The 13,398-nt window shown below is 46.9% G+C and overlaps 1 protein-coding gene across 3 annotated transcripts in view; it reads left to right on the forward strand.

The window, feature by feature from the left end:
* Positions 1 to 10,343, forward strand: part of XRCC6 (X-ray repair cross complementing 6) — a 40,308-nt gene extending 29,965 nt beyond the window's left edge. For all 3 annotated transcript variants that reach the window (XM_038756553.1, XM_038756552.1, XM_038756554.1), the window contains exons 11-13: positions 2,647 to 2,747; positions 5,016 to 5,129; positions 9,850 to 10,343. In XM_038756553.1, the coding sequence (XP_038612481.1) occupies positions 2,647 to 2,747; positions 5,016 to 5,129; positions 9,850 to 10,046 (412 nt within the window). In that variant the 3' untranslated portion in view covers positions 10,047 to 10,343. The remainder of the gene's footprint in view (positions 1 to 2,646; positions 2,748 to 5,015; positions 5,130 to 9,849) is intronic.
* The last annotated feature ends 3,055 nt before the right edge of the window (positions 10,344 to 13,398 follow it).

The following is a 13,398-nucleotide window of genomic DNA, read 5'->3' on the forward strand; positions in this document are numbered from 1 at the left end:
GTTTCCGTGGAAGAGATTGGTTCATTCATTCATTGCATCGTATTTATTGAGCGCTTACTGTGTGCAAAGCACTGTACTGAGCACTTGGTTCAAGTGCCAGCCCGCCTCTAATCAATCAGTTGGTCAGTAGTAGACAGGAAGCTCTCTCTAGACCGTAAGCTCATTGTGGGCAGGGAATGTATGTGTTATATTGTACTCTCCCAAGTGCTTAGTACAGTGCTCTGCCCATAGTAAGCACTCAATAAATACAATTTTCATTCATTCATTTGTATTTATTGAGCGCTTACTGTGTGCAGAGCACTGTACCTAAGCGCTTGGGAAGTCCAAGTTGGCAACATATAGAGATGGTCCCTACCCAACAGTGGGCTCACAGTCTAGAAGGGGGAGACAGAGAACAAAACAAAACATATTAATAAAATAAATAGAATAAATATGTACAAATAAAATGAATAAATAAATGGAGTAATAAATACGTACAAACATATATACATATATACAATTGATTGGGTGCTTATCGCTGATTCAGGACTGAATGCAACACAACAAAAATTGTGTACTTTGCACACAGGAGGCACTCGGTGAATATGATTAACTTAATTGTATTTGTTGAGCGCTTTCTGTGCGCAGAGCACTGAACTAAGCACTTGGGAGAGTACAGTACCAGAGTCGGTAGACACATTCGCTGTCCACAGCGAGCTCACCAGCTAGAGGGAGAGGCAGACATTAATAGAAACATGAAAAGTACAGATGTGGACAAAAGTGCTAAGGCCGAGGGAGGGGTGAGTAAAGGGAGCAGATCAGGGTGATGCGGAAGGGAGTGGGGAAAAAAGGAAATGAAGGCTTAATCAGGGAAGGCCTCTTGGAAGAGGTGTGCCTTCAGTAAGTCTTTGAAGGTTGGAGAGTACCTGTCTATTGGATATTTCCCTTCAATCAATCAATCAATCAATCGTATTTATTGAGCGCTTACTGTGTGCAGAGCACTGTACGAAGCGCTTGGGAAGTTACAAGTCGGCAACATATAGAGACAGTCCCTACGCAACAGCGGGCTCACAGTCTAGAAGGGGGAGACAGAGAACAAAACCAAACATACTAACAAAATAAAATAAATATAATAGATATGTACAAGTAAAATAAATAAATAGAGTAATAAATGTGTACAAACATATACATATATACACGTGCTGTGGGGAAGGGAAGGAGGTAAGATGAGGGGGATGGAGAGGGGGACGAGGGGGAGAGGAAGGAAGGGGCTGAGTGTGGGAAGGCCTCCTGGAGGAGGTGAGCTCTCAGTAGGGCCTTGAAGGGAGGAAGAGAGCTAGCTTGGCGGATGGGCAGAGGGAGGGCATTCCAGGCCCGGTGATCAAGGTGATCGGGTTGTCCCTCGGGGGGCTCACAGTCTTAATCCCCACTTTACAGATGAGGTAACTGAGGTCCAGAGAAGTGACTTGCCCAAAGTCACCCAGCTGACAATTGGCGGAGCGGAGTTTGAACCCAGGACCTTTGACTCCAAAGCCCGGGCTCTTTCCACTGAGCCACGCTGCTTCTCAGCCGATCCACCCAAGGCTCCACCTCCCCCTCGCCACTCCATCCGGTCTTGTCAGCCAGTCATATTTATTGAGTGCTTGTGGTGCGCAAAGCACTGTACTAAGCGGGCGGGAGAGTGCAGTGTAACGATATCAGCCCACGGTGGGTTTCGTCTAGCTGTCCCCGCAGCCCACCACAGGTGGGGAAGAGGGAGTGGAATGGCCCGTATGTAGGGACAGACCAGTTCCCACCAAGTCTTGGCTTGGAAGCCCAAAGCTCGTCTTTCGCCCACGCTTCTGTGGTAGGGGTTCGGGACAGCATAAACAGTAGCCTGGCTTTTAATCGTTAAAGCGGTTGTAAGACTAAGGCAGAGCTCCCTGGGTCTCCCGCGGTAATAATAATGGTAATAACTGTGGTATTTAAGCGCTTAGTATGTGCCAAGCACTGCTGTAAGCGCTAGAGTAGATTCGAGTTAAGTTGAACACAGTCCCTGTCCCCCATGGGGCTCACAGTCTCAATCCTCGTTTTACAGATGAGGGAACTGAGGCCTAGTGAAGTGATTGGCCCAAGGTCACACAGCAGACAGGTGACGGAGCCAGGATTAGAACCCAGGTCCTGTGCCTTATCCACTAAGCCACGCTGCTTCTCACTGCTTCCAGCGGTGAATTGAAAAGGGAAATCACAGGGCTTGCCCCTTCTTTCCTCTCCCTCTCTCCATCCCCCCGTCTTACCTCCTTCCCTTCCCCACAGCACCTGTATATATGTATATATGGTTGTACATATTTATTACTCTATTTATTTATTTATTTTACTTGTACATTTCTATCCTACTTATTTTATTTTGTTGGTATGTTTGGTTCTGTTCTCTGTCTCCCCCTTTTAGACTGTGAGCCCACTGTTGGGTAGGGACTGTCTCTATGTGATGCCAATTTGTACTTCCCAAGCGCTTAGTACGGTGCTCCGCACATAGTAAGCGCTCAATAAATACGATTGATTGATTGATTGATTGATTCTCCGAGGGGGGACGGTTTCTAGTTTGGTGCCGGCGTGAGATGAGGGGAAGGGCCTCTTTCCTCTTCTCTACCCGTTGCGGGAGCTGAGCGGCCTGGGCTTTGTCGACAGGAGCGACAGCTTTGAGAACCCAGTGCTCCAGCAACATTTCCGGAACCTGGAGGCCTTAGCCCTGGACCTGATGGAACCCGAACAAGCTGAAGATCTGACCAGTAAGACATTTGCCGGGAGAAAGGAGACCTGAAACCTTTCCCCAAGGGCTCCCTCCTCCCAATCTCGCACTCAGAGCCGCTGCCCGGCTCCGGTCACTGGGGACTCCTCCTCTTCCTTGGGTCATCCTCTGAACTTCCAAGAACACTTGGCTTCTGGGGAACTCTACGCCCGTTGGGGACCAGATTGCATTTAGAGCGGGTGGATTAACAAGTACCGTCATTATTATTTTTCATTTTTTCAATCTTTATTGAGCTATTACTGTGTGCGGAGCACTGTACTAAGCGCTTGGAAAGTACAGTCCGGCAACAGAGACAATCCCTACCCAACGCTGGGCTCCCAGTCTATTCATATCTATTTATTTTATGTTTGGTTTTGTTCTCTGTCTCCCTCCTTTTAGACTGTGAGCCCACTATTGGGTAGGGACTGTCTCTATGTGTTGCCAACTTGTACTTGCCAAGCGCTTAGTACAGTGCTCTGCACACAGTAAGCGCTCAATAAATACGATTGATGATGATGATTCAGAGCTTCAGTTTCTTGGGGTCACCTGCCTTCCCATCCAATTTATTCACTTTCTAAAAGGGCGGCCAAACTGGACAGGAAACGGGCTAGCTCATCCTTGTTTTAGGACACAGCTAGATGTTCCAAATTTGCCCTCCTATTCTCTCCCAGAATTTAGTTCATTGCTAAGCACACAGTAAGCGCTTAATAAATAGTATTGCTACTACTCTAAGAGCCTAATAGTTGGCTCCAAGTTGGACCGGCCTGTCCCGTGAAACCCATGAAAGTGAGTTATTGGCTTTGCGTAGACATTGCCTTAGGAGTACAGTCACCTGCTGATTTCCAGGTACAAATTGAAGCCCGAGGACCAGTTTCCCGGATACACGCAACACTTATTTGTAGCGAGTAAAAAAACTGGGTCCCGGGAAACCCATGAAAGTGAGTTATTGGCTTTGCGTAGACCTTGCCTTAGGAGTACAGTCACCTGCTGATTTCCAGGTACAAATTGAAGCCCGAGGACCAGTTTCCCGGATACACGCAACACTTATTTGTAGCGAGTAAGAAAACTGGGTCCCGTGAAACCCATGAAAGTGAGTTATTGGCTTTGCGTAGACATTGCCTTAGGAGTACAGTCACCTGCTGATTTCCAGGTACAAATTGAAGCCCGAGGACCAGTTTCCCGGATACACGCAACACTTATTTGTAGCGAGTAAAAAAACTGGGTCCCGTGAAACCCATGAAAGTGAGTTATTGGCTTTGCGTAGACATTGCCTTAGGAGTACAGTCACCTGCTGATTTCCAGTACAAATTGAAGCCCGAGGACCAGTTTCCCGGATACACGCAACACTTATTTGTAGCGAGTAAAAAAACTGGGTCCCGTGAAACCCATGAAAGTGAGTTATTGGCTTTGCGTAGACCTTGCCTTAGGAGTACAGTCACCTGCTGATTTCCAGGTACAAATTGAAGCCCGAGGACCAGTTTCCCGGATACACGCAACACTTATTTGTAGCGAGTAAAAAAACTGGGTCCCGTGAAACCCATGAAAGTGAGTTATTGGCTTTGCGTAGACCTTGCCTTAGGAGTACAGTCACCTGCTGATTTCCAGGTACAAATTGAAGCCCGAGGACCAGTTTCCCGGATACACGCAACACTTATTTGTAGCGAGTAAAAAAACTGGGTCCCGTGAAACCCATGAAAGTGAGTTATTGGCTTTGCGTAGACGTTGCCTTAGGAGTACAGTCACCTGCTGATTTCCAGGTACAGATTGAAGTCCGAGGACCAGTTTCCCGGATACACGCAACACTTATTTGTAGCGAGTAAAAAAACTGGGTCCCGTGAAACCCATGAAAGCGAGTTATTGGCTTTGCGTAGACGTTGCCTTAGGAGTACAGTCACCTGCTGATTTCCAGGTACAAATTGAAGTCCGAGGACCAGTTTCCCGGATACACGCAACACTTATTTGTAGCGAGTAAAAAACTGCATGAATTGGGACTCCCGTTTAAACTTCCGAATATGTTTTGTTTCTTGGATACCTGCCTTCCCATGACTTATTTTACCTATGATAGTTGAGCGCTTACTGTGTGCAGAGCACGATGCTATACATTTGGGAGAGTACAGTACAGAATTGGGAGATACGATCCCTGGCCAGGTCGACGTATTGCCGTTAATAAGAGTAGTTGGGTGTCAGGAGTGGTTTAGCCATCGTGCCTGCAGCGGTCTCCTTTGCCGAGGTTGCGGGGAATGGAGACGACGACTCCTTGTTTTTCCAGTGCCCAAGGTTGAAGCAATGAACAACAGACTGGGTTCCCTAGTGGATGAGTTCAAGGAGCTTGTCTATCCACCCAACTACAATCCCGAAGGGAAGCCTGTGAAGCGAAAACAAGGTGAGAGCTTTTTTTTTAATCGTCATCGTAACCGTGGTGTTTGTGAAGTACTTACTCTGTGTCAAGCACTGTTGTAGATACCAGATAATCTGGTCAGACATGGTCCCTGTCCCATGTGGGGCGCTTTGTCTTCAGGGGAGGGAAAAAGGGGTTTTTTTGTGTGTTTTTGTGTGTGAGGGGAGGTATTTGTTAAGCACGTACAATGTCCCAGGCTTGGGGTAAATACCAACTGATTGGGTTGGACGCCGTCTATGTACCACATAGGGCTCACGGTCTTAATCCCCTAATGAGGTAACGGAGGCACAGAGAAGTTTAGAGAAGCAGCGTGGCTCATCATCATCATCAATCGTATTTATTGAGCGCTTACTATGTGCAGTGCACTGTACTAAGCGCTTGGGAACAGTGGAAAGAGCACGGGCTTGGGAGGCAGAGGTCATGGGTTCTAATCCCGGATCCACCCCGTCTGCTGTGTGACCTTGGGCAAGTCACTTCACTTCTCTGGGCCTCAGTTACCTCATCTGTAAAATGGGATGAAGATTGTGAGCCCCACGTGGGACAACCTGCCCCACCCCCATGCTTAGAACAGTACTTTGCACATAGTAAGCGCTTAACAAATGCCGTTATTATTATTATTATTATTGTTAGAGAAGCAGCGTGGCTCAGTGGAAAGAGCCCGAGCTTTGGAGTCAGAGGTCATGGGTTCAAATCCCGGCTCCGCCACTTGACAGCTGGGTGACTTTGGGCAAGTCACTTCACTTCTCTGTGCCCCAGTTCCCTCATCTGTAAAAATGGGGATAAAGACTGTGAGCCCCCCCCGTGGAACATCCCGATCACCTTGTAACCTCCCCAGCACTTAGAACAGTGCTTTGCACATAGTAAGTGCTTAATAAATGCTGTCATTATTATGTTATTATTGTATTATTCAAGATAATTGTATTGTATTATTATTATTGTATGTTGCCAATTTGTACTTCCCAAGCGCTTAGTACAGTGCTCTGCACACAGTAAGCGCTCAATAAATACGATTGATGATGATGATGATGATTATTAAGTGACTTGCCCAAGGTCACACAGCAGATGAGTGGCAGAGCTGATTCGAATCCGGGTCCTTCCGGCTCCCAGGCCACGCTGGATCTTAATTCCCATTTTACAGATGAGGAAACGGAAGCACAGGGCAGTTAAATGACTCCCCCCAACCCCCCCATCACACAGCAGGGTAAGGGGCGGGGCTGAGATTAGAACCCAGGTCCTCTGACTCAGGCCTGGGCTTTTTCCAGTATGTCTTAAACTCACAAGATGGATCCTGAGGGCTTTATTTCTATGTTGCTGATTGCCTTTGGAGCACTCAGAATTGCTGACTCCGTCTATAAAATCCACCTTATTGGCTGGAGCTGGCCAGTGATGGGTGGAAGACCGTCAGGGATTCATTCATTCAGTCGTATTTATTGAGCGCTTCCTGTGTGCAGAGCGCTTGGAAAGTACAATTCGGCAATAGATACAGTCCCTACCCAACAGCGGGTTCACAGTCTAGAAGGGGGAGACAGACAATAAAACAAAACATATTAACAAAATAAATAGAATAGTAAAAGGGATGATCAAATTGTCACAGAAACCACCATGGACAATTGTGCTCTTCTTCAGTAATAATAAATATAATAATAATAATAATAATGGCATTTATAAAGTGCTTACTATGTGCAAAGCACTGTTCTAAGTGCTGGGGAGGTTACAAGGTGAACAGGTTGTCCCACGGGGGGCTCACAGTCTTCATCCCCATTTTACAGATGAGGTCACTGAAGCACAGAGAAGTGAAGTGACTTGCCCAAAGTCACACAGCTAAGTCAAACAGTCAAAGTCAAACAGCTAAGCGCTTAGTATAGTGCTCTGCACATAGTAAGCGCTCAATAAATACGATTGATGATGATGGTGGAGCGGGGATTTGAACCCACGACCTCTGACTCCAAAGCCCGGGCTCTTTCCACTGAGCCACGCAGATATGATAATGGTGGTATTAAATTCTGGGATAGTCAAAACAGAGAAGCAATGAGGCCTAGTGGATAGAGCCCAGGCCTGGGAGGATCTGAGTTCTAATCCCAGCTCTGCCACTTGTCTGCTGTGTGACCTTGGGCAAGTCACTTATCTTCTCTGTGCCTCAGTTACCTCATCTGTAAAATGGAGAGTGATTGTGAGCCCCATGTGGAACATGGATTGTGTCCAACCCAATTAGCTTGTATCTTCCCTGGAGCTTAATAATAATGATAGCATTTGTTAAGCGCTTACTCATGAGGCACAGAGAAGACAAGTGACTTGCCCAAGGTCACACAGCAGACAAGTGGCAGAGCTGGGATTAGAACTCAGTTACCTCATCTGCAAAATGGAGAGTGATTGTGAGCCCCATGTGGAACATGGATTGTGTCCAACCCAATTAGCTTGTATCTTCCCTGTAGCTTAATAATAATAATGATGGCATTTGTTAAGCGCTTACTATGTGCAAAGCACTGTTCAAAGTGCTGGGGGGGATACAAGGTGATCAGGTTGTCCCATGTGGGGCTCACAGTCTTAAACCCCATTTTACAGATGAGGGAACTGAGGCACAGAGAATCAATCATATTGATCAATCAATCGTATTTATTGAGCACTTACTGTGTGCAGAGCACTGTACTAAGCGCTTGGGAAGTACAAGTTGGCAACATATAGAGACAGTCCCTACCCAAGTGAAGTGACTTGCCCAAAGTCACGCAGCTGACAATTGGCAGAGCCGGGATTTGAGCCCCTGACCTCTGACTCCAAAGCCCGGGCTCTTTCCACTGAGCCAGGCTGCCAATGTCTGCTGTGTGACCTTAGGCAAGTCACTTCACTTCTCAATCTTTTACAGAGGAGGGAACTGAGTCTCAGAGAAGTGAAGTGACTTGCCCAAGGTCACACAGCAGACATGTGGTGGATCTGGGATTCGAACCCATGACCTCGGACTCCAAATCCCATGCTCTTTCCACTGAGCCACGCTGCCAATGTCCGCTGTGTGACCTTAGGCAAGTCACTTCACTTCTCAGTCTTTTACAGAGGAGGGAACTGAGTCTCAGAGAAGTTAAGTGACTTGCCCAAGGTCACACAGCAGACATGTGGCGGATCTGGGATTTGAACCCATGACCTCGGACTCCAAAGCCCATGCTCTTTCCACTGACCCACGCTGCTTCGCTTCTGCTGGTACAGTGCCTGCCATGTAGCCCACTGTTTCTAGCCTGTGAGCCCACTGTTGGGTAGGGACCGTCTCTCTATGTTGCCAACTTGTACTTCCCAAGCGCTTAGTCCAGTGCTCTGCACACAGTAAGCGCTCAATAAATACGATTGAATGAATGAATGATTAACAAATACCATTCAAAAGAATAAAAATAATAATAATTCTACCAGACGCAGTCTGTCTCACGTGGAGCTCAGTCTGGAAATAGTGCGTGTGGCTCAGTGGAAAAAGCCCGGGCTTTGGAGTCAGAGGTCATGGGTTCAAATCCCGGCTCCACCACTCGTCAGCTGTGTGACTTTGGGCAAGTCATTTCACTTCTCTGGGCCTCAGTTCCCTCATCTGTAAAATGGGGATGAAGACTGTGAGCCCCACGTGGGACAACCTGATCACCTTGTAAATTCTCCAGCGCTTAGAACAGTGCTGTGCCCCTTGTCCCCCTCTCCATCCCCCCCATCTTACCTCCTTCCCTTCGCCACAGCACCTGTATATATGTATATATGTTTGTACATATTTATTACTCTATTTATTTATTTTACTTGTACATATCTATCCTATTTATTTTATTTTGTTAGTATGTTTGGTTTTGTTCTCTGTCTCCCCCTTTTAGACTGTGAGCCCACTGTTGGGTAGGGACTGTTTCTACATGTTGCCAATTTGTACTTCCCAAGCACTTAGTACAGTGCTCCTCACATAGTAAGCGCTCAATAAATACGATTGATGATGATGATAATAACAATAATGTTGGTATTTGTTAAGCGCTTACTATGTGCAAAGCACTGTTCTAAGTGCTGGAGAATTTACAAGGTGATCAGGTTGTCCCACGTGGGACAACCACGTAGTAAGCGCTTAATAAATGCCATTATTATTATTGCAGCATTGGCAGTAGCTACACAATCAGGACAGGGTGGCTTTTGTTGTTGGCACTTTCAGCACTGGGATGGCTTCCTGTGGTGATAATACTACTACTAATGATGGCATTTATTAAGCACTTACTATGTGCAAAGCACTGTTCTAAGCGCTGGGGAGGTTACAAGCCCGAATGGTCGAGGAGCATATTTCTACTTTAGTATTGGATACCCCTTGGTAACATCATTCATCCTCATCATCATCATCATCATCATCATCAATCGTATTTATTGAGTGCTTACTATGTGCAGAGCACTGTACTAAGCGCTTGGGAAGTACAAATCGGCAACATACAGAGACAGTCCCTACCCAACAGCGGGCTCACAGTCTAAAAGGGGGTGGCAGAGAACAAAACCAAACATACTAAAAAAATAAAATAAATAGAATAGATATGTACAAGTAAAATAAATAGAGTAATAAATATGTACAAACATATATACAGGTGCTGTGGGGAAGGGAAGGAGGTAAGATAGGGGGATGGAGAGGGGGACGAGGGGGAGAGAGTCACGTGCTCCAAAAAACCGTCGCCCCAACGCGTCACCCACCCATCCTCTGTCCCCTTCCTCCCCCCATCAGGTGGTGACGGCCCTGAGGAGAAGAAAATCAAGTTCGAATTGTCTGAACAAGAGCTGAGGGACCACGTGAGGAAGGGCACCCTGGGTAAACTGACCGTCCCCCTCCTGAAGGAAGCCTGCAGGTTGTTTGGGCTGAAAGGTGGGGGGAAAAAACAGGAGCTGTTGGATGTGCTAACGGAGCATTTTGAGAAGCAATAAGAGGGATTCGGGGGAGACCGCCCTGCAGGATTCTGTCGCAAAAGTCCAGGCTCCCCCGGCCATTTTAGCCAGCGACCAAATTCGCTCTTCTGCTCTAATGAGAAAACGCTCCCGCGAAAGGAACGGGATGGAGAGTCCCCCCTCTATAGTGTCCCCAGGTATCGAGGGCTCTTGAGCAGTTGAGATCCTCGGTCGACTAAGGGTGTCCGACTTCTCAGGGGGCCCAAGTGTATCTGGCTCCACCTTAGCTGGGCCTTGCTTTAGTGCCCGAATAAAGATGCATAGTTTTGTACCTGATAACGCTCCGATGGCGGTTTTCATCTGGCTGGTTCAGACTGGAGGTTTGTAAAACACAACCCCTTCTCGCAGGATGAATCCTTTCTTTGTGATGGAGATGAGCAGTGAGGAACAGTTTAGTGAAAATAACGGTCAAAGCTTAAATCGTGGAGGCGTGGCTAGGGCGTTGCCTGGCATCCCTCCCTGCGACGGGGAAGTCTTGTGACTTTTTAAAGATTTAACTGGGGAATTTTCCTTCTCAAACAATCTTCTGGATGAGAACAGAGTAACTCAGTTCCTGACTTATCATTGGCCTCACTCATCTCCAGGATTCAGAGGATTGGCCAGCCTGCTGTGGCTAGCAGAACTGAGAGGGCCGAAAGTTCAATTAGAAAATTGCTGGATGAATCCTTTCTTCGTGATGGAGAGAGATGAGTAGTGAGGAACAGTTTAGTGAAAATAACGGTCAAATCTTAAATCGTGGAGGCGTGGCTAAGGCGTTGCCTGTCATCCCTCCCTGCGACGGGGAAGTCTTGTGACTTTTTAAAGATTTAACTGGGGAATTTTCCTTCTCACACAATCCTCTGGATGGGAACAGAGTAACTCAGTTCCTGACTTGAGTTATCATTGGCCTCACTCATCTCCAGGCTTCAGATTAGCCGCCTGCTGTGGCTAGCAGAACAGAGAGAGCCGAAAGTTCAATTAGAAAATTGCTGGATGAATCCTTTCTTTGTGATGGAGAGAGATGAGTAGTGAGGAACAGTTTAGTGAAAATAACTGTCAAAGCTTAAATCGTGGAGGCGTGGCTAGGGCGTTGCCTGTCATCCCTCCCTGCGACGGGGAAGTCTTGTGACTTAAAAGATTTAACTGGGGAATTTTCCTTCTCAAACAATCCTCTGGATGGGAACAGAGTAACTCAGTTCCTGACTTGAGTTATTAGCTTCAGCCTGTATTCCCCTCGCTTGAAGAGCTCATCTCTAGGATTCAGAGGATTGGCCGCCTGCTGTGGCTAGCAGAACAGAGAGGGCCGAAAGTTCAATTAGAAAATTGCTGGATGAATCCTTTCTTTGTGAGGGAGAGAGATGAGTAGTGAGGAACAGTTTAGTGAAAATAAGGGTCAAAGCTTAAATCGTGGAGGCATGGCTAGGGCGTTGCCTGGCATCCCTCCCTGCGACGGGGAAGTCTTGTGACTTTTAAAAGATTTAACTGGGGAATTTTCCTTCTCAAACAATCCTCTGGATGGGAACAGAGTAACTCAGTTCCTGACTTGAGTTATCATTAGCTTCGGCCTGTATTCCCCTCGCTTGAATAGCTCATCTGTAGGATTCAGAGGATTGGCCAGCCTGCTGTGGCTAGCAGAACAGGGAGGGCCGAAAGTTCAGTTAGAAAATTGCTCCGGCCAGCTCCAGCCTTATAAAGCAGCGTGGCTCAGTGGAAAGAGCCCGGGCTTTGGAGTCAGAGGTCATGGGTTCGAATCCCGACTCCACCACGCCTTGCTTTGTGACCTTGGGCAAGTCACTTTACTTCTCTGAGCCTCAGTTCCCTCATCTGTAAAATGGGGATTAAGACTGAGCCCCACGTGGGGCAACCTGATCACCTTGTATTCCCCCCAGCGCTTAGAACAGTGCTCTGCACATAGTAAGCGCTTAACAAATGCCATCATTATTATTATTACAATTATTATAACCATGCTGTATGACTAGAACTTCCTTTCTTCCCTTTACTCACTTTTCTAAAACAGCTTCTGCATACGCTGGGGGTCTTTGGAGTAGTGAATGAGCCCACTAAATTCCAATTTTAAATGAGTGACCAGGTTCTAAACCCCAAAGGGAGATTTTAAAAGTAAGATTGAGTTTGCGGGGAATCTAGGCAAGAATATAAAAATGCCATTCTGAGTTAAGGAACGAACCATCCGTCCCAGAATTATTGGTGACAGTGAGAAACATTCACAGGACCCGGGTTTGCTCTTCTTGATGTCCATCCACTTCTTAATCAATCAATCGTATTTATTGAGCACTTACTGTGTGCAGAGCACTGTACTAAGCACTTGGGAAGTACAAGTTGGCAACATATAGAGACGGTCCCTACCCAACAGTGGGCTCACAGTCTAGAAGGACTGTGTGACCATTAAAATGAATGGTCCATTAATCTGTGTGACCATTGAAGCAGCGTGGCTCAGTGGAAAGAGCCCGGGCTTTGGAGTCAGTGGTAATGGGTTCAAATCCTGGCTCTGCCACTTGTCAGCTGTGTGACTTTGGGCAAGTCACTTAACTTCTCTGCGCCTCAGTTACCTCATCTGTAAAGTGGGGATTAAGACTGTGAGCCACCAGTGGGACAACCTGATCACCTTGCAACCTCTCCAGCGCTTAGAACAGTGCTTTGCACATAGTAAGTGCTTAATAAATGCCATCATTATTATTATTATTATTATTAAAATGGGGGGTGGGAGGGTGTGTGTGCTTAGCTAGGGCATAATTATGGTGTTGGTTCAGTGGGTACTGAACTAAGGCACACACTGTACTAAGCACTTAGGTAAGTACAAGAAAATCAGGTTGAACAGTCCCTGGCCCACATGGGGCTCAGTTTCAAGTAGGAGGGACAGCGGGTATTGAATGCCCATTTTACAGATTTCAAGTAGGAGGGACAGCAGGTATTGAATGCCCATTTTACAGATTTCAAGTAGGAGGGACAGCAGGTATTGAATGCCCATTTTACAGATTTCAAGTAGGAGGGACAGCAGGTATTGAATCCCCATTTTACAGATTTCAAGTAGGAGGGACAGCAGGTATTGAATCCCCATTTTACAGATTTCAAGTAGGAGGGACAGCAGGTATTGAATCCCCATTTTACAGATGAGCAACTCGTCCAAAGTCACACGGCAGGCCTCTGGCAGAACCAGCATTAGAACCCAGCTCTCCCGCCTCCCCATCCCCAGCTCTTCCCACTACATATTGCAGGGAAGCTAGTTTTACACACAAAAAAAGGGACAGTGGTCATTTAGAAGGATTAGGGTCGGATGAGATGAACCAATGCAGAGCCAGGAGTGAGGACCTTAAATGAGCAGCATGGACTGGTG

This window comes from Tachyglossus aculeatus, chromosome 14 (assembly GCF_015852505.1).
Source record: "Tachyglossus aculeatus isolate mTacAcu1 chromosome 14, mTacAcu1.pri, whole genome shotgun sequence".
NCBI lineage: Eukaryota > Metazoa > Chordata > Mammalia > Monotremata > Tachyglossidae > Tachyglossus > Tachyglossus aculeatus.